This window comes from Amblyomma mixtum, chromosome 5 (genome assembly GCF_055824585.1).
Source record: "Amblyomma mixtum isolate Tamu chromosome 5, ASM5582458v1, whole genome shotgun sequence".
Lineage (NCBI taxonomy): Eukaryota > Metazoa > Arthropoda > Arachnida > Ixodida > Ixodidae > Amblyomma > Amblyomma mixtum.
Genome location: NC_143016.1, coordinates 42,077,882 through 42,102,901, shown reverse-complemented (window position 1 = coordinate 42,102,901; position 25,020 = coordinate 42,077,882). Strand labels below are relative to the sequence as shown.

The following is a 25,020-nucleotide window of genomic DNA, read 5'->3' as shown; positions in this document are numbered from 1 at the left end:
AAAAAGAACCTAAACTATGGAAAACGTGGTAGTGCACCTTTTTGTTTATTTATTTATTTGTCACCAGCATCGCCTGTTCAGCACGGGGGACAGATAGAAACAGAAATCCCATGCGAAATCACACGCGCGAAACGTGGTAAAATGCATCATTTGCTGTAGCGTTTAGCTTAACGAGGTAAATCGAGGGTTAATTTTTCTTCACCAGCTCTTTTGCTGAACATTTTTGTACATCTACAGGCATGTTTTGCAGCTGCCGTGTCAGAGTAAAGCACCTGCTGAAATCGGTCTATTCTGAAGACAATGTACGGGGTATTTTTTTTTTGCGCTTACAAATTTTGATTTTAAATTAATACTGTGAGGCATATGTCGGTGCCGTCTGTGCAAATGGAGTGTACATCAAGGCGGACATTATGAGCATGACAGAGCTGAATTGTTAGACGGTTCACCAAAATTAACTAATCAGTTTTTAATGCCGGCGGCATCGACGTCTGTGTGAGGCCTCCACTCACTGGGTGGCGTTTAGGGCCTTTCTCCACTTGTCCCTCTGACCCCCTTTCCACCTGCAGGGAAGAAGGAGGAGGCGCCGCAGAAAGAATGGCTCAGCAAAAATGACACGGACAACAGCAGGCTTACGCGAGGCGAAATATACAGACTGCAAAAATGGTCGGGGTTACTCCTTCGAGAGTTGTTCAGGAAGAGCAACCTGTGCCCAAGCGGTGGCTGTGTTTGAAACAGCCACATTCCACTGCGTCGCTAAACCACTGCTGCTCTGCGCTGATATCGGTGAGGACTCGCCGTGATTTATGAACGTAAGACGTTTTGTCTACAAAAGGGACGATTGTTGGGCTAGTTGGTTCATGATACTGGAACGAAACAGCGCGAAAACACGGGACTCCAGAAAGGAAGAACACAGACACAGCGCTGACTTATGGGTGTATTTCTTGCGAGAAAACATTAAATACAGAAAGCAAGCACAAGAAAAAAGGAAACAACACACCACTGAAATCATTTGCTAGAATCTAAGAAAGCTGCTTCTTTCACTGATAAGTGAAGAGACGGTTCCCTCAAGCATCCACCTCCTCTGCGGTGGATGATAAAGGCTTCGTAGATCACCCTCTGTATCTGGCTGCTATACGTGCGCAGCACTTTGAACTGCCCGAAATGAGGAATGCAACCGCATGTTGTCACGTGTTTGGGAATAGCAACAGCTTTGCTATTCCTCAAGTCATTTGCATGCTCTCTTAAACTATCGTTAATGCAATGACCGGTCTGCCCTACGTAAGTGGCACCGCACGAGAGAGGGATTTCATAAATCACTTTGCTTTTGCAATCCACATAACGAGTCACGTGTTTTATGTTGCATTCGACCCTTTTTACTGATGACCGTTTACTTTTTTGCACAACGTGCTCAGTTTGTTGGAAGCTGAGAACAGACGCACTCCGTCACGACCCACTATCTTTTTTAGCCGATGGCTAACACCATGCACGCATGGAATTGACATTTTGTCTAGTTGCGTAGTCGAAATTCGAAAAGAATGAACCAGGCAAGAGCGGCCGTAAAAGCCAATGGGCTCCTGGAATGAGGGCCCAACCAAGTAACCGCGATTGTTTCTGTGCATCAAACGTTGTTCTCACTCTCACTCAGAATGAGAATTTGAATATATTAGGGAATGAAAGACATTGAATTCATAATTGCAATATGATCAGAACTGGAATTGACTGCCGAGTGAAAGAAGCATGCGATCGCATTTCATCGGCATTAATCAAATTGGTTGAACCTTGTATTTCCGATTTTAGGGGCCAATGTTTTATCTCGAAATTGAAGGCCGTGGACATCGAAGGTGGGTCCAGTCTTTTTTTTTAATTTTCTTAGTGGACGATCTGGTTAGAGTCATCGGACGTCAAGTACCTCCTTTTAAAGCTAGTTGAGTTGACTTTACCGAGCTGCAATTTTCACAAATGATGACGTTCGCGTTTTTAAAGCAGAAAATACGGACGCCGTTCGTGTATTGTAAGCACTTAAAGGTGCACTGAAGAGGAATCTGAACTCGTCTTTTTGCCGCGGGAACTCGATCTACACGTTCCTAGAAATTCTAGAGGCCCGTGTACTGTGCGATGTCAGTGCACGTTAAAGAACCCCAGGTGGTCGAAATTTCCGGAGCCCTCCACTACGGCGTCTCTCATAGCCTTAGTCGCTTTGGGACGTTAAACTCCATAAACAAACAAACAACAAACAATAAACGTTCCTAGCATTCTTAGAAACTGCGACTTATTGCCCTGTGTGGCCGATTTCCCTAATTAAATCGAACTGACGCCCGGCTCCCGCCTTTTTTTTTTTTGAATTCTTCCTCGTACGGTGGGCGGAGTCGACCAACGCGGGGAGTGCCTTTCAGCCAGCTCCGTAGAGGCTTTGCTTTCGCTTCATTTTGTTTTTTAGGTTTCCGCGAATAAATAGTTTCATTTGCAGATAATATAACCGCAAAATAAGCTCGCAGAAATAAAAATACGCACGGACTATTTGCTTCTACGGACTACTACGTATTACTCCGCCGAAGGCAGAGCGGCAAGCCGCCACGGGACTGGGTGAAAGGCACTCCCCGCGTTGGTCGGCTTCGCCCACCGTACGAGGGAGAATTCAAAAAAAAAAAAAAAGGCGGGAGCCGGGCGTTAATTCGATTTAATTAGGGAAATCGGCCACACAGGGCAATAAATCGAAGTTTCTAAGAATGCTCGGAACGTGTAGATTGAGTTCCCGCGGCAAAAAGACGAGTTCAGATTCCTCTTCAGTGCACCTTTAACGTGAATTTGGCGGCGATAATACTCGCACCATCACACTTAAAGTGCAACGCTAGAAAGCCAACACAACGAGCCATCAAATGCATGCTTTTGACGTCCTATATTCTAAACGACGTTGTTAATAAAATTTAAAAACTGGGCTCACTTTCGATATTGATGGCCTTCCTTTTCGCTCTATAATCTTGCCGTCTAAAGTCAAAAATAAAAATGATGGTTGTTGCGGCTAATTAATCCCATAATTATTGAGCTCTATCGCGCACATAATGTACGCCTTGCTGGTGAGATCAATCAATCCACATAAAACACGAGGAAGTTTATGTAGGCTTGGTCAGATAAACTGCAAATTGCGTAAACTGTAGCTTCTATTCTGCCATTTTAGAAATGCTTTAAAGGGACGCCTCCTCCGCCTCAGGGTGGGGTAGCTCTGTAACCACACGACTGCGCCCAAGTGATTGCTAAGGTGGGCGCCTACGTGCATGACCGCGCAGAACACATTTATTCCGTGGCGCTTCCCAAGCGTTTTTTTTTTAATTGCGTTAAGGAAGCAAGTAGCTCGTTAACCAACTTCAACAGGCGCGATAAATACACACACACTCATACACTGTTGCACTGCAGCGTTACAGGACACACTGTGTTCCAGCTTCCTTGCACTAACGAAGAAGAGCACATAGCGACGAACGCGAAGGATTAGGATGAGCTCGCAAGGCCGTGACCCGCTAGCAATAGGAATGGGACCGCTTGGGGCGTCAGCTTGTATGAATGACTTCTAATATCAGATAACCACCATCTGTTAGAAGCCCAAGTTTTCCATTCAGCGTATCTTCTTTTTCTCATCTTCCCATTTTTCTTTCTTTGCAGAAGACGGCGCAGCAGTTGACGTTTTAAAGACACATCACACTTAGGAGTCAACCCTTGAAGTCAGCTTAGTAGCACTCGCCAATTAAAGCAGCCTTCGAAACTGGGTATCTCAGCGGGCACGGCTAAAACGCAGAGCGTGTGTGCGAGTAGCTCTAGTTGAACAACACACTCTGTTCGCACAGTGGTCAGCGCTAACATGAGCTCGGCTCTTCGTGGAATGTGAGTGGGAGAGAGCTGCGCTATTCAGCTGGAGTAAAATAACTGGTCGCGAAACACTTAGAAGACACGTCACTGGCACACGTGGAGCCGTCCTCCACCAAGTTCGCGCTGAGCAAGGTGTACACGCAGTTCTCGCGCTAAGCTCCGCCATTTCTGTCTGCAGTTGTGATCGCCGCACGCGCGTCCCCACGGCCGGATGCATTATCTTCTGCCCAAGAATTCTTTGCGCGGCTTGGTCGTTGTCTTCTTCTTCTTCTCGGAGGTAGTTCTGAGGGTGGTCCTGGTAGCGATCCTGCTGGTGGCAGCATCGGGAGGAACGTTGAGCTCGTCGAGCGCCTTCTTAAGCAAGATGCTGAACTGGTGCAGGTCGCCTTCCTCGGCTTGGTTCTCTCGCAACTCGTCCGGGTACTGCGTGGTCCTTCCCTTCGCGGACCTGTGTGCGGACCACGTTGGGATGAGCTTCGTGGCCAAATACTGAAGTGTGCACAGGCAGCGAACGAACACAACAGCATGCCTGCCTGCTGTCCTTTATAGAACGGGCTTCGCACTCTAAACACGAATACACCTACATGGGAGTAAGCTGTTCTCTAGCGCATTCATCAAGGGAGTGTTCTAGAGGACGGCTTACTTCTTTATGCTCTCTTCTGTTTAGAGTGTAGATTTAAAAAATATGCGAGCATTTTAAGCAAACTAAAAGACTGAGCGTGTTGTACTGCGCGGAAAAATGGCTGAGTTTAGCCTGTATTTGGTGCAAGGTGGTCTGAGTGACTGCTGCTTTAATGAACGCAACATGATTAAAACACATGATCCAGGCCGCTCGCTCATGGCGCGACCGCTGGGGCTAATCGCTCGTGTACATGCGATGCTATGCTGCCCGTAAAACGCAGAAATGTGCACTGAGTGATGTCTCGGCGCACGTGTCTCGATCTGTTTGGATTAACGCCAACACCCAATCCAAGAGAAGGCAAGTGTGGCAGAGGAGGAGACCGGGAAGTTTGCTGGGATAAGATGGCCGCATGTGGCACAGGAAAGGGCTTTGCTCTGCAGGGGACGTAGATAGGCTGATGGAGATTATGAATGTCACGTCACGCAGTGAGGATAAAGTGACGTCACTGGGGGAGGGGGGGGGGGGGGGGAGGCGGACTACACCGGGTGCAGCACTGAGGGCACTGCAGGCACGCCGACCTAGTGAGTAAAAAAAAAAAGAAAAAGAAACGGAGTCTTATATCCTATCAAGGGGGCTTTCTTCAAACTTAACAAAACCCCTGCGATGTGATCTGAAAATCTAGTTTAAATGAGCTGACCGGCGTTTCTTTTTCCAATTACATTAAATGAATAAAAATTTTGATACATTCTCGACAACAGGTGCGATTTTACCTGTCGATCTCCATTCCTGCTACTGGTAGATCGCTGTAGGTTGCATGGACCGTTAAATGACAGCATTCGTTACACCTTATCGTCCCTAACAGTTTGAACCGACGCTGTTGGTGCTTTGCAATGCTCCTTACACTCTTATGCGGATGATGCCCCGGCGACAAGGTGGCCTTCGAGCCTCCGCTTCCTCCACACCTCTCACGACTCTTCTTGCCGCTTGCCATCACGCGCGTCTCCGGCTAAATTTCACGGAGTGCCAATCTGATCGCCATTATTGCTCATCTGTGCGACGCCTCAGAAGTAAACCGGGCCCCAGTGAAATCCCCACAGGCACGGACTTCGCTGTTTCCCAGTCAACAAAGAATATCCAAAGCTTTGTTGGCCTTTCTTTGCATTCTCGCATTTTAGTTAATTCATTCGTCGTCATATACAGTCCGTCCACTAAGAGTATTCAGAAAGATGTTCCGTTTACTCAAGCCCCGCCCAAGCGGGAGTCTTTTGTTGCTCATCAAAGTCATCACGCTTCTCATCTTGCCCCCAACCATTTCGACGCATTGTCCCAAACTCACGTTCTCACCCACGTCTGCGCACATTGTCCTAGCCAAAAAACAGCAGGACTCGTCATCATCAGCCTGACTATACGTCCACTGCAGGAACTATATGAACAGGTAATCACTTTATACGAGCGGCTCAGCGACATTAAGTACTACTGTGCATCACTGAGTCATTGCAACCGCTGGCTGAAGGCCTCAACTCAGCAAATGAGAACATTTAGGTACTTTGCGTAAGAGCACTCCCTATCGCCGCTGTGTCCGCTCCAGCGGTTTCGTTCGGCCGTCTGGAAGGACCACCTTGGCGTGTCGCGTACGTACTACTGGGCGTGCAGCCGCTTCTTTAGGCCTGGTTTGAGCCACGCCGCACGAGGCTGCGTTGCCTCTGATGTGTGAAAGTAGAGAAATCCGTGCGCATCCCCTGCTGGTGGCCTAGAGCCTACTGACATTCACCCAAACCGTTATGTCGCAGCGGCCTCGATTACCTTTCAGACGCCCCGTTGAGGTGATAATTGGATTACTGTTGCCTCTAGTACCAGGTGCGCTAGAGCGGGTCCATTAGCCACAACTTGCGCTTCGACAATTATTTACCGATCGAGGCCGTATAGTTTTTGCGAAAAGCCGTCACTGATATCCCCCGCTAGTGTTCCAACCGACACAAACTGACCACAGCCTATCATTCCTCGCCTCTACCGAACTTTGATCGGTATGCTCTCCTAGGTACGATCTTTGTCAAAAGTAAAGCGCCCATGCTTGGGCGCTTTACTTTACAGCATGGGCTCAAAGGCAAACCCTCTGAGCTTTTGACAAAGGCTCAGCCAACCATAGCGATTTGGTAATTGCTATACGTCATGTTACGTTCGAATACAGTCCTTCCCTTCTCGTCTTTTGGTCGTTTTATCCTTTGTGCACCTCGATACTGCCTGTTGGCTCCTCAACAACGCAGTATGCTTTCAAGGGGAGCCGGCCTATCCTCGTCACAAGAGAAGCCGGTTTGCGACTGCCGGCATCTCTCCGGGGTACACCTCGTCCTCCTACATGTGGCGAGTCCGTGCATTCGCGCGTACTCCGCCAGGGGACCGATGTGCCCCGCTCAGTTTTCCGACACCTGCTAAGCGACTGACGTTGATCGGCTCAGGGCGTACCACGCAGCTGACCCGCTTCCAGCTCAGCACGGGGAAGGTGGCGTAGGTGCCAACGAAGAGGAAGACGAAGAGCGGCTCCCGATCGTGACGGGCGCCGCGAGAGCCTCGTCAAGGGAGCCTGCACACACTGTTTCCGCGAAGCTGCCAAAGCGCGTACCAGCTGTCGCCGCCCATCACGGTAAGTCCAGAACGTGAAATAGCGTTCCAAAAAGTCAGAGATTACCGCGAAGCATTTTGTTTGTTTTTCCATGGATTATGAGGATTAGTAACGCATCTATTTCACTGCTCACTTTTTTCGGTCTGATACAACTCAACCCTACGCGTTTTCGCTTGCCGAACGGTGCTCTTCTGGCCAGACCTCCTCCGCAAGTTGCCACCACGTGACTTGAGTTTATCGTGAGATGCCAGCCACTGTGTTACCGCGCACGAAGCCATATGAGCAACAGTTGAGCAAAAACTTGACACTGAAGCTGTATGAAAACTTAAGGAAATACTCACTTGGAGCCTCTCGCATTTCCTCGACCCCTGAGTAGCCGGTCGATATCCAGTGCCGGGTTAGGCACGACAAGGCTGACGGGGTCCCGCTCTTCCAGCTCTTGCACCACTTCCTGTCCCTCCTTCTCTTCCTCCTCCTGCGGCCCCTTGGCCACGGAGTCCAGCTCCCGGATGGTGCGCAGCACACGCATTAGGTTTCCGGCGACCTCCCGCTTCAGCGCAGCCGTCTCGGCCTCGTACGCGGGGATGCGCCGAGACCGGGGCTGCTTCTCGCCAACCTTGCGCTGCTGTCCGTCGCCCGCTTCCGACGACGACCCGCGCAGCCACGAGCTGGAAAAGAGGAAGTGAGGGGTGTGGCGGAACCACGTTTTCATTCCAAATCCCTTAACTGACGCTTCGGTGTGATCCCGTCGACGTCATGCGCATAAAGGGGGGGCCCTTAGTTCGAACGATCCGCATCATTCGAACAAATTTTTAATACGCTTCGGGCTCGATTTCTTGAGATTCGACGCTAAAGCTCTAAGAATGCCGAATACGCCCGCCATAAGGTTGAGGACGAAACGATAGCGGCAAGAATTTGATGCCACAAACGGTGTTCGTTCTTGCAGTATCCTTGCAGATGTCCTCCAGTAAGCAAGGCCACCACAGACATCCGAGACGCCATGGGGTTGAAACGGAGCCAGAGTAGTGTCAATTTTCAGACTATGAGTACGCAAAATTACATTAAAGGATTGGTAGAGAAAGAGGCTAGGCAGAGAAGACTGGTATTTTTTTATATGTTTGTAAATAGTGTATAGCCCATTCCCGTTCCTTTCTTGCTATCGCTCTTCTCTCTACTTCTTTTTGCTATCCTCTCCCTTTATTTCCGCTGGCTGCAGCTCGCGCGCTGAAGATATTAGCAACTGCCGCGGCAGACAGTATCTTTTCGTTATTTTTTATTTTCATTAATAAACTACTACTACTAAATGCACTCGAAAAGGAGAAGCAACATACTCTTTAGCTAGGCGTCAACTGAATAATTTTCTGTCAAAAGCTCCGGAAGCAATCTGTCTAAAGAATTTTCTTCATTTCAGTTTAAAACCATGAGCGCGTGCCCAGAGAGAAAGAGAAAATGTCAGCGATTACGCTACAGAGCGTAGTCGCGAATTCTTGGCCCTAGTCTGAATGCCGCGCCCTCAACACACTGAAGGGAAGCTTGCAGTGCATCGACCTCTCGTAGATTTTGTTTGTTTGTTTGTTTAAAAGCAAGGAAAGAAATTACTGCGCTGCACGCTGCGAATACGTACAATATTGCCATGCTTAGAGAAACACAGCAACGCATGGCCGTCGCGCTTCGCGAAGCGCTGCCGCCAAGAGCCGGTGAGAATCGGCGTCACCAGGCGCATGCGCAGATTTCGTGCGGCGCGCATTAAATGGGCAAACTTGGACAGCGAGAGCCGTCGAGGTGCGCACTTCATAACAGGCCAATCGGAAATTTCGACTGTCAATATTATTTTTCTTCGTAATATATGTCAACTATGTAATAATGGCGAAACAAGAATCGCAAGTAGCTCGTGGAGGCAAATCCCGACTGTCGCTTCTCCTTGGGTACAGCACCAAGATTTTGCACCACGATGAGACTGCGAAAAGTGGCCAGCTGAGGCAACATGCCCACGCGACACCGATCGAGCCGTGCGTAGGATGTACCGTTTCGAGGTAGCCCGACTGAGCGCCGCCGCAGCCGACGGCAGAAATCAACGTTTCTAGGAACTGCGTTTCAGCATAAACAAAAAGAACTACCGTTTACTCTATTAACGCTTCGAGATAAGTTCACCCCGCTCAAAAAGCGCTTAGAAGTAGAGCTTTGTCTTCCTCGAGCTGCATTGCTCTCACGTACTAACCAGCCAAGGAAATGAGCGATTATAGCGACTTGTGCGCTGTCAATCGAGGGCCGCAAATAGCTGTGGGTCCCTCATGTAATGTCCTGCCTGGGGACCCTTGAGACCAAAAATAAATAAATGGACTCGTAATGCTACCTCTTCTCTGTCTTCAGTTCTCTCACTGCCGAACCTCTTCCTCGCACGGAAGGTGCACTAATACGATCAGCTGAGATTTGTAGCCCTTGCGAAAGGAGTGTACATTCAGAACAGAAGGCATCGGGCGTAAAGAACGTAAAGGATCGGGCGCCAGCACGTAACACCTATGTTTACCCCTGTCTCGAAGCGCGCGCGGCAGCCGAACTGTTTGTAAACATGGACGCCGTAGCAGCAACCTCGCTGGCGTGACGTCCCTGCAAGCTGTGGATATGCACGCAGTGTATTGCCATGGGAACGGGCCGTGCGATGCGCCATGTTTTGCGAAGGCCGGAATCGCCGATTTCGCCAACGCGCTTCTGCGGCCAGCCAACATCGGCTTCGTTCAAAGCGCCGCTGTGTCAGAATATATTGTCACTCGCCTGACCCACGGCAAGGACTCAGCCGCGTAATGATAGCTCGGGCTTTTGGGATTACACTCCGAGGTCCCACTCTGCCCCCCTCCTGGCTCTCCTGGGAGTAGTCTTCTCGACTTGTCCAACAGCGATGCCAGACTTTTTTCAATGAGAGCCGTATCTGTTTTCGCCGATATTTAGATCACCTGCTTGCCGCAAAACTTCCTCTTTCTGTCAACTTCCTTATCATTATGGCCCTCTTTTGGCTTAACGGAATAACAAGGGCTACCTGGAGTCAAAAATACCGTTTGAAAGAATACGAAAACACTTATTTTTCTCGTAGTCGCACAGCAAAAATATTAGCAGTTATGCACATAGTAACAGGCCTTCAGTCCGACTCTTTACTAAACTAAACTTTATGTGGAGTGCAAGCATAACCCCTAAACCTGCTTTAGTCTGATTGCAATAAACTTTGCTAATTTCTTGAGCTTAACCCATCTCTGTTGGTTTGTCGCATAGTTTGCTCCACAGACCCCTTACCGATAATCCGAAACGTGGCGCGAGGCGTTACGCTCGCGCTCCGTGCCGTTGCTGAGGAGTTGCTTTCTCAGAGGAGACAGTAGTGGCGAGCCAAGATTGATGAGCTCGACAGGCACTCGGCGAGTCCCCGGCACCTCGTGCAGCTTGATGACCACGTACGGGTGGCCATGCAGGTACGGCTTGGGAGTCGTCGACGTAGTCGTTCTTTTCGTCGTCGTAGTAGAGCTTGTCGTCGACGGTGGTAGTGCTTGTTCACAGCCAATGACTGCATTAAGTCGCAGAGCGCATTTAGTAAATGTGATAAACAATGATGGGAATAGTACACACAAGCGCTCAGCCGGTTTCTCATTGACATTACCAGAACACGGTGACATGAAGCAAACTTGCGCATCACGCGTCCCCAAAACATCCATTGTTCTTTCACCGAGTCCATCTTGCAACACCGCAAGTCTGGCCCAGATTCCGTACTTGGCTATATTCGAATGAGCGCACTGCAGGTGACCTTGTATACTAAATATTTCCGTCACGGCCTTCCTACTAAAGACGAGTGCCAAGCTAAAGGACGTGAGAAGCGTATTCAGGGGTGGCTAGCCTCCTCTCCCATCTGGACGAAATACGTGGCCGGCTCCACGCAAGAAACTCTGTGAAGGAAAAAAAAGAATTCCTGATAAGCAGTGCTACGAAATATCATCTTCGCACATTAGGCTCATATGTTGCTAGAGCTGTTCAACTCTGCTAGCGGCGTAATGACGTCTCAGTGCCATCATTGAGTGGACGGCCCCACATCCCGGGAATCTGATTCGCTGTGGAGCTCGCTATGTACTCTACGAGAGACACTTCAGTGAAACATCACATGAGAAACCTATTTAGTGAAAGTACTGAAGATGTATCCAGAAAAAAGTAAACATCTGCAGGTCAAGACAGCTAGGGGAATGCGGCGCCGAGCACGACAACCGCTCATCGTCTTCCTCTGTCTGCTGAGACACAACACTCCGGATGCAAAAACACCGCCCCGGTGCAAAGTTGGAAGCGGCTCAGCTGCGCGGAACATTCTGAGAACAACGAGCAACATCAGTCGCGAGGTGTGTGTCAGGTCGTGTAGGCTGCCTGCAGACGGAGCACGCGGTAAGGGCGTGCACAAGGGACCGAACATGCGAGGTGGAAACACAGGAAGGGCGAACACGGAAAAACTTCCCGACGCCGGTGGTCGTAAGCTGACTTCTGATAGGTTTGTGACGCGGAGAGGCGTCCATTGGAAAGCTGGCTGACCAAATCGGCTACGCGATCACAATTCGCGCGTACTGTATGGTTGAGGCGGCAGCTATGTGCAAAGGCCTAAAGGCAAAACCTGCCAAAGTGAACATAAAACGGCGAAAATCTGGCGGTGTAATGTTAAGAATAACTGTAGAATAACATAAGGTACAGCAATGTCCAAGTCACTGTGATACCAATCAGTGTTCGGTTAAGGTGTTCAGTAAGGCCATTGCTCTGGGGATGAGGCGCTGTGGACAGATTGTGCCGGTAGGAGGACATCATCGACGACATTTGAAAGAAAGTAGCGGTCCCGTTCGGTAATTGTCGCGGAGCAGCATAGTGAACAGTACCGTCTAGCAGATGAAAATATGTAACATCGGCGCAGCAACTTGAGCGTAACGGACTCGATATAGCATGATTGTACCGGATCGTACCTTGTCGCCTCAGGACAGTCCACTTAATCATTAAGCTGTACAGCTAGAAGCAATATGAAAGGAAACACGGGAGAGCGCGTGGCCTCTGCGCTTCTTGAAGCACTGCCGACGGAAATGGGTGTGGCAGGCGCATGCGTGGATACAGCAGCATACCATCCTTAGCTACCGATCCTCACCGAACGCCGCCGCGGTGGCTCAGTGGTTATGGTGCTCGGCTGCTGGCCCGAAAGACGCGGGTTCGATCCTGGCCGTGGCGGTCGAATTTCGATGGAGGCGAAATTCTAGAGGCCCGTGTACTGTGCGATGTCAGTGCACGTTAAAGAACCCCAGGTGGTCGAAATTTCCGGAGCCCTTCACTACGGCGTCCCTCATAGCCTGAGTCGCTTTGGGACGTTAAGCCTCCATGAACCAAACCAATTCTTACCGTCTCTAAGCGGCAGCGCTTCGCTAAGTGTGGCGCCCACGTGCTCCCGTGTTCCCCTTCATATTGCTACTACCCAAAAGGATCTAAAGGTATTTTTCTTGCGCCGACGCAGATCACATTATGTAGGGAATCGAGTGGTGTGGTACAAACGGGGCCCAGAGAAACATAGGCGCACCCAGTCGTTTGTGCGTGACATGACAGTGGTCGACAGGCCATGTAGTTCCTTCGAGGCCGCGGAACGGAGACACTTTAGCACCTCAAGCAGCAACTTAGGCCTTCCAGAGTGGGGGCAATACAAAGCTCCTAAGGGAGGCATTCGGGTCTGTGGGCCTTCATGACCATTGAAATGAGTGGCAGTGGGGCTGTTCGTCGGTGATGTTGAGAAGACCTGAAATCGCGAGAAAAAAAATGGCACAAACTCGGTATCAATCAAGCCAGGCGGCACCACAGGGTGACGTCACAAACTCCTGTCGTGGCGAAGACGCCTGGACTTGTGCGTGACGCTGAAGGAATTGTCTTGCAGGCGCCGAACCCAATGGCCAAGTCATCCGCTGGATTCTTTTAGCGAAGGAAGCTAGCAAAGATCATGGTGGTCGGCCATGACTGATAAATTTTGAGCGAACAGCTAACGGCAGAATTAGTCAACGCGCACACATGCGCCAAACACTCGAGTTCAGCGATGTCCTTCAGAGGCGAACAGCGTCGGTGAGGCTGGCATAAGCAATGACGTTTTCATATGACCCTGTTGGGATAACATGGCGAATTAATTGACAGGAAATACGGAAATTGTCTGTGCGTGTAAAAACGCACGTATCGATATGCTTAGAAATATTCTCTTCGGTAATGGAGAGAAAGTGAAAGTCAAGCGCAGTTTCATTGCCACCTGCGCCATTCGAAGCGCGGAAGGTCCGAGCAGAGAGCGCAGCGTCGCCACCTCAGTCACCCCTTTTTCCCGAAGCCGCGCTGCAGCTACATCCCCCTCAGTGCTGCATCCGGTCGGCACCCCTCTGGTGAGTGTATACTGATGGCACGCTTACCAAACATAGCGAGTAGGCAGATGCTATATAAACGTTTTCACTGTTCTGCAGCTGGCAGCAGCCTCAACTGTACTGACCTAATGCACCCAGCTCACTCTAATTGAATAGGCAAACGCTTGAAGTAGTCACTCGTCAATTAACGCCCCATACCAACTACAGATTAATCTGCAAAGGCATTCGCTCTTCCGTTTCCTCATCGAACTGTGTACTGAGAGCTGCCAGTGCCTCCAAGCGATAGGCGCTGCAGGATGGCATGCACAATGCACATTGTTCTCACCTTTAACCGTGGTCGGCGCGCAAGTTGTCGTCCTCCGCGTCGTTGTCGACGTCGGCTTGCGAGTCGTGGTCGTCGTCTTCCTCGTGGTGGTGGTGGTCCTCTTGGTCGTCGTCACCACGGGCAGCTCACAAATGTCCCCCGGAGCCTTGGCCGGTGGGTCACGACTGGTGGCCTTCACGTGCGTAGGGTGCGCCGTCCTGTAGACGGCGCTCGACCTGCTGCCGCTGCTGCCCCCGAGCCGCGTGAGTGGCGTCGATTTGTCGTCAGTGTCAGCGCCGTGGTGCTTTTCCTTGTGCTGCGCCTCCTGAGGCATGTAGTCGCCCTGCTTGTACGCGTACTTTGCCTGCGTAGGTCGGGGGAATGCGCAGGGGGAGTCCGAGAGGAACTCTCAAGTGCCGGGCGGGAAACTACAGGCTGCCGTTCAATTCTTTCAAGAGCGTCGACTACCGCGGCGCTGCCCAAAGGAACGCCTTCGAATTGTCGATGCACAACTTTTGGTAATCGCCAAACAAAGTAGGCCTTAGTGCGTATCTTTCTTGCGGCACTGAAAAAACTACGCCCGGTGCATTTCGTACCCCATCCAGCGTGGCATTCTCAGATGCTGAGGCCAAAGCTCCGCTGCCTTTCGTCGCGTCGTGCGCTTAGTCATTCGGAGCCTACCGAGCTCCGGCTGGGCTCCGCAGTTGATGCCTGTCTTAGGGAATGAATAACTCCCGACAGTAGTGTTCGCACGGCAGAGGGTAGTCGAGACGACCGATTCATTCGTGCCGGATGCATATACTCGTAACATGTGCTTCTGGCCCGGTTAACTTGAGGCGTGCCGATGAACAACAAAACAGTGGCATGTTTTATATTCATTTCTCAATAAAGCATCCAAAAACACTCACTGAAATATGCAATTCCGGTAGAACATTTACTGACCCTGATAGTATTCCTCATGCATTCAGTAAATTTTTTTTTTCGATCCATCTGAGGTAACTGCGTCGACACATTTTCATAGCTGTCGTCACGTTCCACATTCGTTTTTCATTTCGCCCACCTCATCGTATGAAGCGCGCGCAACTATTCTGAATCTAAAGCCTACAACTTGCGGCTTAGAAAACGTCCATATGCATCATATCACTGAAGTTACTGCAGTCATCACCCATATCTGCTCACATTGTAAGTGTAACTTTCATGAGTGGCGTGTTTGCCCAGGAATTAAAACAATAAAATCATCCCCCTATTTAAAGAAAGGAGACAAACCCTTAAAACTAACTACAGGCCCATATCCATCATCCATTTATTCAATTAAGTGGTAGAAAAACTAGTTGTACAGCGTTTCTCTAACTACTTAAACAAATTTGATTTATTATCGCACAAAAGGGATTTCTCGCTAGATGCCAACCTTACTCCCTTTTTACTTCTTTTTGTTAAGAGTGTATTTAATGAACCAGAGCAAGTAGCGTCCATGTCACCAGTGAGTAGTGTCCATACTCGGACCTCTTTAATTTTTAATGTACATTAATGATTTGCCATCATGTCTTTCACAGTCACCACAGTGTCTTTTGTACGCGGATGACACGACTCTGTTTACCTCTTATAATAGGATCAAAGCATTAACCGGTCAACTGAACCAAGACTTCGTTAATTCTAAAGTATTGTGCCAAAACAATAAACTGATAATTAATCCTTTCAAAAGTAAGTACATGGTTTTAGTTCGCAAAACAAGGATCGAAATAACGTAACTCCAGTTTTCATTAACTCTCAAAAAATTCAATCCAGTGATCTTTGTGCATTCCACGGGGTAGAGCTCACAATATTTTTCTTCATTATGCCTTCATCCACAGTCATCTCAATTACTGCATTAGTTCCTGGGGTCTTACGTATCAGGCTCACCAATCTCCTCTAGAACACTTGCAAAATTAAGCAGTTTGATTCATTACGAATAGTCATTATAATGTTAATGCCAGTCCACTTTTCAATCAGCTGCATACTATTCCGATTAATTTTATAATCAAATTTAACTTGGGAATCACTACGTTTCCGTTCATCTTTAATAGTCATTTGCTTTATATTATCGGTAAAACTAGGCTAAATTATTCCACTATCACGCGATTTTCTCTACACACCAACTTTATGCTTCCAAAACTACGTACTAACAACGGTAAACAGACAGTTTGATTTGCAGCAATCAACCATTGGAACAGGTTACCCTTCACCGTTAAACGCTCACAGTCTCTTACTTCATTCAAACGGTCGTTACGTTCTTTCCTTTGGATCTAGATCTCTTTCTTTTCTCCAACAAAGAACATCGTTATGTGTTATTTTCTTACTGGGTTATTATTGCTGCGTTTTTAAATGTTTTTGTTGCTGTTGTATTGACGTTTAGTAATTGTTATGGCGGTTATGGTATGTTCTTTCGCTGTAACTGATGTTTATTCTCTGCACAGCAACTGTTTACTAAGCGCACCTACTTTCTCACGAGAGGTCCCGCTACAGCATTCCGCTTCGGGATTTCTTTCTGTAAAATATACTCTGATGCATTGTAAAAAGAAAAAGGACAGGATGAGTGCTCGTCCTGTCTCCTTTCTTGAGCTAATACTTCCGTCACTCGCATGAGTCACGTTGTTGGCTCGCGAAGTTTGCCTCGACAAAGGGGATCAAAAGGAAAAGCGAGACCCTAACAAGGCTGTAATAACTCATTAACACCCACCGAAGCGCAGCCACACAACCACAGAGGACAGCCTTTTCAGAAATTTCGTAGTCGAGAAAAAATTCGCAGAGGCTTAGTTTGGTTAAGCCCGGTAAGTTGCGAAAGCAATGGCCCTGGCTGCGCCTGCTTTGGCTGGTCACGTAGAGCGAGCGCCTCCCCCACGGCAGCGGCGCGTGGAGGATTCGCCGGGACGATCGCGACGAGCTGAGTTTGGGCGCCGCTTTTCCACAGCTGGTATGACGTCACACATAGGTCACGCTAAAGGTCAATGGTGGATTCTCCGGGACGACGGCCAAGAGCGGAAACATTGAGCAGTATTACTTTCGCAATAAAAATTCGTCCTGGTCCAGGGATCAAACCTGCTCTACCAACGGAGCCGTATGGCTACGCTTGGGGCACTGCATGAACATTGGACAAAAGCATACCACTCCAGTGCCATTGGTTCCGCGGGCCGCCGCGACGGCAGGGTGAGTGCCGTTGACCAGGCGAAACTTGACGATGTGCATCTTGTAGCGCTGGCCGCCGGAGTGGCTGTCGTCCCCGCTGCCCCTGGGGCCCGTGTTGACGCCCATGAACTGCGCCCTGCCGTCGCTGCTGCGGCTGCGCAGCTTGGCCGCGCCGCCGCGCTTGAAGAGGTAGTCCTGCGAAAGCGATTATTCCCGCTATGCCGTCCTCTCAACTGTCTCTGTGGGTCGGCAACAAAAGGGGAGGAAGCTGCTGACCACACATTCATTCTTCTTTTTTTTTCGTTTAATTTCATGAATGCAGTGGCAACACATTCCATGTGGTAAATTCTGACAAGAATTGCGGCCATTGCATTGCAATGTAAATCGATAGACTGACTGACCGACCGACCGACTTACAGATCGACCGATTGATTGATTGATTGATTGATTGATTGATTGATTGATTGATTGATTGATTGATTGATTGATTGATTGATTGATTCATTCATTCATTCATTCATTCATTCATTCATTCATTCATTCATTCGTGGTTTATCGCCATGACCCCAGCTTGCAACGGGGCAACACATGGAAGGCGGTCATGGGCTGCCACGGCCACGTTATGGCGCTTAGTGCATTTGTTTTTCAGCTGACTGCTCAGTCGTACGATTAGCTTTGCGCAAAGGAATGAATTTGCCACCACTGCTCAAGAGATGTGAGAAAAATTGAAACCTTTGAAGTTATGTGCGGACGTCTTACGTCTCTTTCACCAAGTGAAAAGAAACAACCTGAAAGGGTAAGCTTGGGGTCGAGATGGACCAGCAGCAGCAGCAGCAGCGCGGTCCCCAGCTCAGCAGGCTCGATTCGATCACGAGAAGTCGTCGCTACTTGTATCGCGAGCGTCACTGTATCTCGGCCTTCTAATACTACCTTGAATCACGAGCTGACGTGCAAACTTCACCGGGTGTTGCCCAAGAAAACAATGATGACAATTAATTAACGAAGCCATTATCGCTTCGGCAGTGTCCGCGGCGATCCTTCTGTAAGTGGGCCGCCTCCATATGTGGCTTGAACTTTCAGGGCAACCACTGCGAAGTAGCGATAAATTGCAATTGAAATGAAATTGACGGCCATATGAACGCTGTTCTGTTTTTTTTTTTTTTTAGCAAAAGCGTGCAGAACGTGTTTTTTTTTTCCTTCTTTGTTCTCGGCAGTTAGGGAGGGATCGAAGGGGAAGAGCATGTCTCGAAAGGTTCAACAGGAAATCTTGTAATCTCTGTTCGAAACCAGTAATAGGTTTATGCCAAAACAAAAGCCACTATCTGTTTTTTTTTGTTTTTTACTACAACAAAGTAGGCCAGGACTAACTAAAAACAAATGCGCAAGTATTTCATCGTTCTGTTGTCTTCTCAGTGTCCATTGACAAAGAATTTCCTCTGATCCCGTGGGTATATTATGCCTTCGCCATTCTTTTAATGCGTCTCTTTTGTAGTCTTCTTTCGACCTCGTCTCTCTTTGTCCCTCACATTGTAGTCTCCAGTACTGAATGACTCCGTGATATGTGAAAAAAAAAATGATAAGAAATATGGTCTTCAGCGAAGAGACCTTCTAAAGAAAGTGCTTTCAAATGGGGCACATGTTTCTTAAAGTGAATACAGCGCTATGTGAGAACTGGATTATATGCAAAAAATATGTGCATCTTTTCAGTGTGCTGCGGCGCTGGCGGTGTCTTTTCATGGGTGGCTGGCGTAGCGAACGAAGGGCTTTGTTCAAGACGCTAAGTGAGCAGAGACGCATTGGCGAGGGATGGAAATAAATAATCTGTGCTCTCACATGTCCCGCTAAATGCACCTTTTCCCGTTTGAAGCTAGGCGGAGTCGACATCCTTGTCGCCCGAGTGACTCCTATAGCTTCCGTGGGTAACTTCGGCGTAGTGCGAAACAACGAGCGTGGGCGTTATACTGCACTTGTGGCACGGATACGCCTAAGTGGGAGTGAAAAAGGCATGTCCTCTAGCGCACTCTGTTCTGGGTATGCTGCTCAAGTTCCGGAGTAGATCTCAATCACTAAACAAGCGGAATGCTTACGCTTGGCAACGGAGGTATATTCCCACCGCAAAGTGCAGTAACTTTATGCAGCTAGCAGTAGGAGGCTTTTAAACGCGGAACCCAGGGTTTTGAGCTGAGGTTGAAACCTCGGTTAAAATCTTGCTAGAACATCGCATGTTGCCAACCGCAAGTATTCCGTACTTTCATAGATCTTGGGCAGCCCCGAAAAAAGAGTGCTCTAGAGGACGGCTTACTCCCCATTTGGTACTGGCGTTATTATTCCCCTTTTTTGTCCCTGCACCTTGACGAAGTCGAAGAGCTCGTCGTCGTCCTTGCGCTCCTCGCTCGCGATGTGCTTCGAAGGGTCCTTGGCGAGCACCTCCTGGGAAAGAGAGAGAGAGCACGCACTGCGGACACGCTGCTAACGTTTTACTGTCGGCCTCTCTCCACAGTCGCAATCACTCCAGTCAGTGACTCAGGCGGAGCAATTGCCAACAGGCCACTTTAAGGCCTGCACATTTATAGCACCATCAACGCAAGCAATCTTCGCGGGAATCGTTGCGAAGGCCCGTGGTTACCCGCGATTGCATGAAAAATCGCTGATACACGCATTTTTCGCGGAATTGCGTGCTAGCAGTCGCATTCTCTTTTTGGCGCTATTCTTGTTATGGGCGTCACTGGGAACGACCGTACGATGAGAAAATGACTTTGTTTGCAGTTTTGCCTTATCTGCATGAACATAACTCTAGGGGTGAATAACAGAACTCGGGGGAATTTTAAAATAAATACTAGTACGTTCACGGTGCAATATATCTCCAACTGTTCAGGAAAGCCATCGACGAGAGCCAGCCAGAGCAACTTAGACGGCACACTACAGCACGATACGGCGACGTTTTTAAGCTGCAACACATCAGCTGCGCGCGGCACAGTGGAGCGCAGCCAAGCCTCCGATACTTGAATGCACACAGCCTCAATGCACTCAGCAGCAGCCGCTGTCACCACCCGGTGTCTCCAGCTGCCCTTCTTTGCTTCTGATCAACTCTTGCAATGCCTTCCGTCCCGTGTTACGCAAATACGTCGCGCGGCTTCCGTGGCGCGAGTCAGTTAAGTGTCTTGGCGCCGAGATAGACGACCGACTTTCGTGGCAACAAATCTGCGCAAGCAAATGAACGCAACTGCACGCTGCAGGGAGGGGCCTCCACACAAAGGACCAGTTCCCCCAAACTATGCTTGCATATGTTCGAAGCTCTCGCGTCTTCCAAGGACGGCATGATGCACAAGTCAGCGCCATCTACGCTGAAACTGGCACCTGGCCGCTCTCACTGCACCACACTGCGCGGCTCCTGAGTGTGGCTTTCTTATTCCCCGCCTTGTGCAACTGCCGCAGCCCCGCAGTGGGCGCAGGGCAGACTATGCTTCGTGAACTTTTTGGTGCGCCACCTGCGCCGCAATACGTGCCACCGCGTCCGCCGCACCTCGGCAGTCCCAATCAAATCAAGGCGCTTCTCCCAGGAGTTAACGCCGCGCTCCCCACCGCGCTCTCCTAAAGGAAGCAGGCCGCCTGTTGATTCGTCCTCCATAGCGGAGAGTCCGCGGAGAGAAATCGGCGCACAAGCCTCCCGTGCGTTGCAGCTACTTCTCAACTAGCCGCGCCGCCTTTTTTTTTTTTTTTTCCATATGTGTAGTCACCTCCTCCTCTGCACTTGCACGCCGCGCGCTTTGCCCCGAGGCCACGAAAAAAAAAAGCTGACTTTTTCTTGCAGCTTTTCAGCCTAGTGGAGAAGTTCGCTTTAACGACATTGAAAAGCTACGGGTTTAAAAAATAATTCATATAATATTCTTTACATGGTTCTGAATATAATGCGAGATGCATCATGAAACATTATTTGATGTCTCCCGCGGAATTTCGTGGGTTCTTTATTCTCAATCTGTGAAATTTAATATTTCGGCCTCAAAAAAGTTAGGGGCTTCGATCGTTTCGCAAGTTGGCCGGCTAACTGCGTTAAATCGTCTCTGACCGGCACGCGACAAGCACACCCACGAAACGTCGAACGTTCCACACGTGCCTTTGAACTTGTAAAGAGAGATCCGCGCTCTTTAGCGCTACTGGGTATTGAATCAAACTAAGCGCTGATTCCTTCCTGGCGCCTTCTGTCGACGATGTGTGGAGACTTGTCAAACAAGTTTCTGCAACCACCGATCACGCAGTGCTACAGAAGAAGCTGCAGCTGCCAACCCACTTGCATACAGACTGCGCCACCCTTGTGTAGAGCGCTCGAGCCGTGCGCACCAGATGGTAAAAGCTCATATGAGCCGGCAGCGCATGGTTTTGAGGGTAAAGTGCCCACTTGGATTCTAAGCTTGTGCGTCTTTCCTTCCGCTAGCGTTGCCTATAGAGTCGAGCAGCTGTGGCGCGGCGTCAGTTTTCAGGACGACGCGCCGGTCGAGCACTCTAAAGAAGGTTAACTCAGAATGTACAGTCAGGCCGGAATGAAACGCGAACAGCACCTGTAAGCAAAATAAAATAATTTACTTGTGCAGTTTCCGTTGCCATATGCAACTATCCGGCTTCATGTTTGGCAAAGATTCTACCGAAGTACACATTGATAAACCGGTTTTAAACCAATGTCTCGCCGCAAAGTACAGAAGTACGGCATATGCGTGCTCGCGTTTCATTTCTACCTGACTGCACATGTTACGCATGTTACCTTGGAAACCTCGTGTAAAGAACGAGGCTTTTGCCTATCCGTGTGAGAAGCCCTACGTTGCGTCATTCAGTAACATGCCCATGCATAAAGCTGATCCAGGTTCGTAGCGCGTCCACGGCAGCGGTATATCTCATGCCCAGAAGAGGGCAGGACATAAACGCTGTGGTCAGAAAACCTTGATCTTGGACTCTTCACGCTGTATGCAGACTATTCACAGCTGCACTAACAGTGTGTCATCTTTTGTATGAACCATCGCTATGCTGCTAGAGCTTGTGTTTGCTGTGGGCGGCGGCAGCAAATGAAGGTTCTGTGAACATTCGGCGCCCATAAGTATGGGTGCCGTCCCTTGCGGCAGTTTCTGCTGCCTTCTGCTGCTCTCAAATAACGAGAGCGCCGGAAAAGCGTGCGAAACAGTCGGCTTTCATCGAGGGACCCGCGTAGCTGCCGAGTGCTCCTCACCTAATCCAGAACTGAATCGAGGAAACAATCGACGGAAGAAGTCTGCTTTGTTTGGAGATTGACTCGATTCTCCCAAAAGCCACGGGTGGTTTACGCTTGGTGTCCCGGACGTCCTGTGCCTCACTTCGCTTCTGCCGGTTGAGGTAAGCGGATCATGCGTGCCACTGCGGCTGCGTTTCACTAGCACGGCGACCGCATGCCTGAATATGAGGCGCAGAGCAATGGACACTCTGATGATGATGAATGCTTATGGCACAAGGGCATCTGTGGCCAAAGAGCACCATGGCACTCGGTTGTTTCTTCTACTCAAGGTGGGGTCGAAGACCCATTTCCCAAGCATTTCGCCCTAAAGAGCACCAGGAAGGGGAAAGCTTGTACCCATTCTATCACCAGTGAGTACACGGCGGCAAGCTGAAATTAATTAAAATTGTTACTGTAGTTATTTCTTTGGAGACTTTGTAACAACCATTTGTCACCCCCTACAATCATAAAAACGCACGATTATCCCTTAGAGACTAACTGCAAAGGGAAGTCGGTATCAGTTAGTTCTCCCTCGCACCAACCATTCGTCGCGGGGCCTAAGCAGCGCAGGTAGTCCAAGTTTACCCACTTAGATTAGACTGCACTCTAATGCATAAATCACTAAAAGCGCTACATTGACTAGTACAATGTGATCAAGTTGCGCTGTCATAACCATTAGACCATCAACGAGCAACAGTCACTCCTTCGGCGACTAACTTCAAAGGGACTCGCAGTTTCCTCTCGCACTAAGAGGTTATCGCGTTTGAGGCTGTGTGTGCACACCGTGGAGGAAATGAGTAACTGCGTGCCCAAATGTCTCACGCGAGCTAGTTTCAGTGCTTCGCATGCGCAGCTCGGGGCACGCCACCTGGTGCTCCTCGTAGACCTGATGCTGCACGAGCAGGTACGGCCGTCGCCCGCTGCCTGCCGACTCCGCGGGCGAGGCGAGCAGCGCCATCAGCAGGAGTACGCAGCAGCACCCTGCGAGCGTAGGCCATGGGCTGCTCTTCGTCATGCCCATGCTCGGGTGCGCAGTTCTGCCGGGGACAACGCTGGCCAAACTGCATGGATACGACGACAGGGCTCATTTAAGAGCTGCACGCGACTTCGTCCCAGTCCCAGTGGCTACACAACGGCCGGTGAAAAGAAGGCGCGGATGTTTGCAAAGTCGTACGATAGCGCGAAGGAAACGAGAATACAGGGCGTTTAACAGCGCCGCTGGCGCCTCCGCGCTGTCCTCTGCAGAAACTGTGCGCTGCTGAGCTGCTGGCAGCGAGTTGAAAACGATGCGAAGAGGAAAAGAATGGAAAGCAGCGCTCATATCGCGTGATAACAGAGCAAACAGGTCTTTCTATGTAGCCTAAGGAAAAGGAATTACAAAGACTGTCGATTTTAAAGCTACGTATTGGTAAATGTCTGCTGCACGAAAGGGACGAGGTCGGATAGTTGGAACACTTACTACAGGCACAAGCGCAGACTTTCAAACTTCAAACTTTTGCGCGCAGCAACCCGACAAGTTTTTCTCAAGCGTTAGTAGAGAAGTGGGGTGTACGTGCGCAGCGACCGTTTCACGTGGCGACGTTTTTTCTCCAACGAGATACGCTTTAGAAACTCTCTGTGTCGTCGCGAAATGCACTGTGTCGTCTAAAACAGCGCCAAAACCCAGCAGGAGGAGGACGACAGGTACCGTTAAAGGTGTGATGTCTTTTTTTTTTTTTTTTTAAGGGGAAGCTTCACTACGCCATGTAAAGCCAAGGTCACGAACAGCAGGACTATGACCTTCTAAAAAAAAGAAAAAGAAGTAAAACGTCTCAGGGAGGCGTGCCCCGTGAAGCAAGGATGGAAGACAACACAGAATGTATAAGGTGAGCGAGGACAAGGGGGGAGTCACATTTGACACGCATGGTGTCCTATCACATGGCACCAATGTCAAAGAAAAGGAAGCGAGAGGATGGAGTGATTGTGCATCGATTCACATGACCACGTAGCCGATGACGTGTCGACAAATCCCCCGTGACGGAACTGAGACTGACACGTGAGTTCGGACGTCAACAATTGTAAGTAAGGAAACCATGTGTAAGGAAACCATGCGTGCCAATTGTGACTACCCCCTCCTCCTCGCTTACCTTATACATTTTCTGTTGTCTTCCATTCTTGCTCAACGGAGCACGCCTCCCTGAGAGGTTTTACTTCTTTTTCTTTTTTCCAGGTAATAGTCCTGCTGTCCGCGACCTTGGCTTTACATGGCGTAGTGAAGCTCTCGCTTCAAAAACTGACTGGACGGTTACCACTGTGTAACGTGAGGGTGAGCGAAAGCTGCGAAGGTATTTATATTTTACGATGTGTTGAGACAGATAATACGAGAGCGACTTGATGTCTGCATAGTTTTTAAGCTTTGTGTAGTTTTCCGCCCGTACTCGGTTGTCGACTAGCTCTCCTCGGGCGGCGCGTTTCGCCGTAGCTGCTGCAGATGGGCCGTGCTACATTCCTCCCTTCTCGCCATGCTCTTCCTCCTCCTTCCACGGTCACCATCCTCCGGTTACGCATTGCTACGCTCTCGTCTCACCCTTCTCCTTCCGCGGTAATCATCCTCTCTTTCGGGGTAACTACTCTCCGGATGGCAACCACCTGCCACCTGCACCTTACGCCGTACCCTCCTCCTCCTTCCACGATAAATACCTTTTGGTTAACCTTTCCTACAGTCTCATCCATACCCTCCTCCTCCTTCCACGATAACTACCCTAAGGGTGGTTCCCATGGCAACCACTACTACTAACTACTACTACTACTACTTCCACTACCAATACTACTACTACTACTACTACTGCGACG

At 49.5% G+C, this 25,020-nt stretch overlaps 1 protein-coding gene across 1 annotated transcript; it reads right to left on the bottom strand.

Moving 5' to 3' along the window:
• Positions 1-3,481: 3,481 nt before the first annotated feature.
• On the bottom strand, positions 3,482-23,209 carry LOC149341900 (uncharacterized). Its single transcript, XM_089542034.1, has 7 exons — positions 23,057-23,209; positions 19,302-19,382; positions 16,932-17,147; positions 13,812-14,154; positions 10,386-10,650; positions 7,442-7,768; positions 3,482-4,306 (listed from the first exon to the last, which is right to left on the bottom strand). The coding sequence occupies exons 1-7, from the start codon at positions 23,207-23,209 to the stop codon at positions 4,075-4,077; spliced, it is 1,617 nt and encodes a 538-aa protein (XP_089398160.1). The 3' UTR covers positions 3,482-4,074.
• Between the last annotated feature and the right edge of the window lie 1,811 nt (positions 23,210-25,020).

Bases quoted from the DNA above. Each gene is read 5' to 3' on its own strand.
- LOC149341900 (XM_089542034.1), bottom strand. From the start codon at position 23,209: ATGGGCATGACGAAGAGCAGCCCATGGCCTACGCTCGCAGGGTGCTGC. The intron at 19,383-23,056 runs GTGGCGTGCCCC...TCTCTTTCCCAG, and splicing joins AGGTCTACGAGGAGCACCAG to GAGGTGCTCGCCAAGGACCC. The intron at 10,651-13,811 runs GTGAGAACAATG...GACTTAATGCAG, and splicing joins CGCGCCGACCACGGTTAAAG to TCATTGGCTGTGAACAAGCA.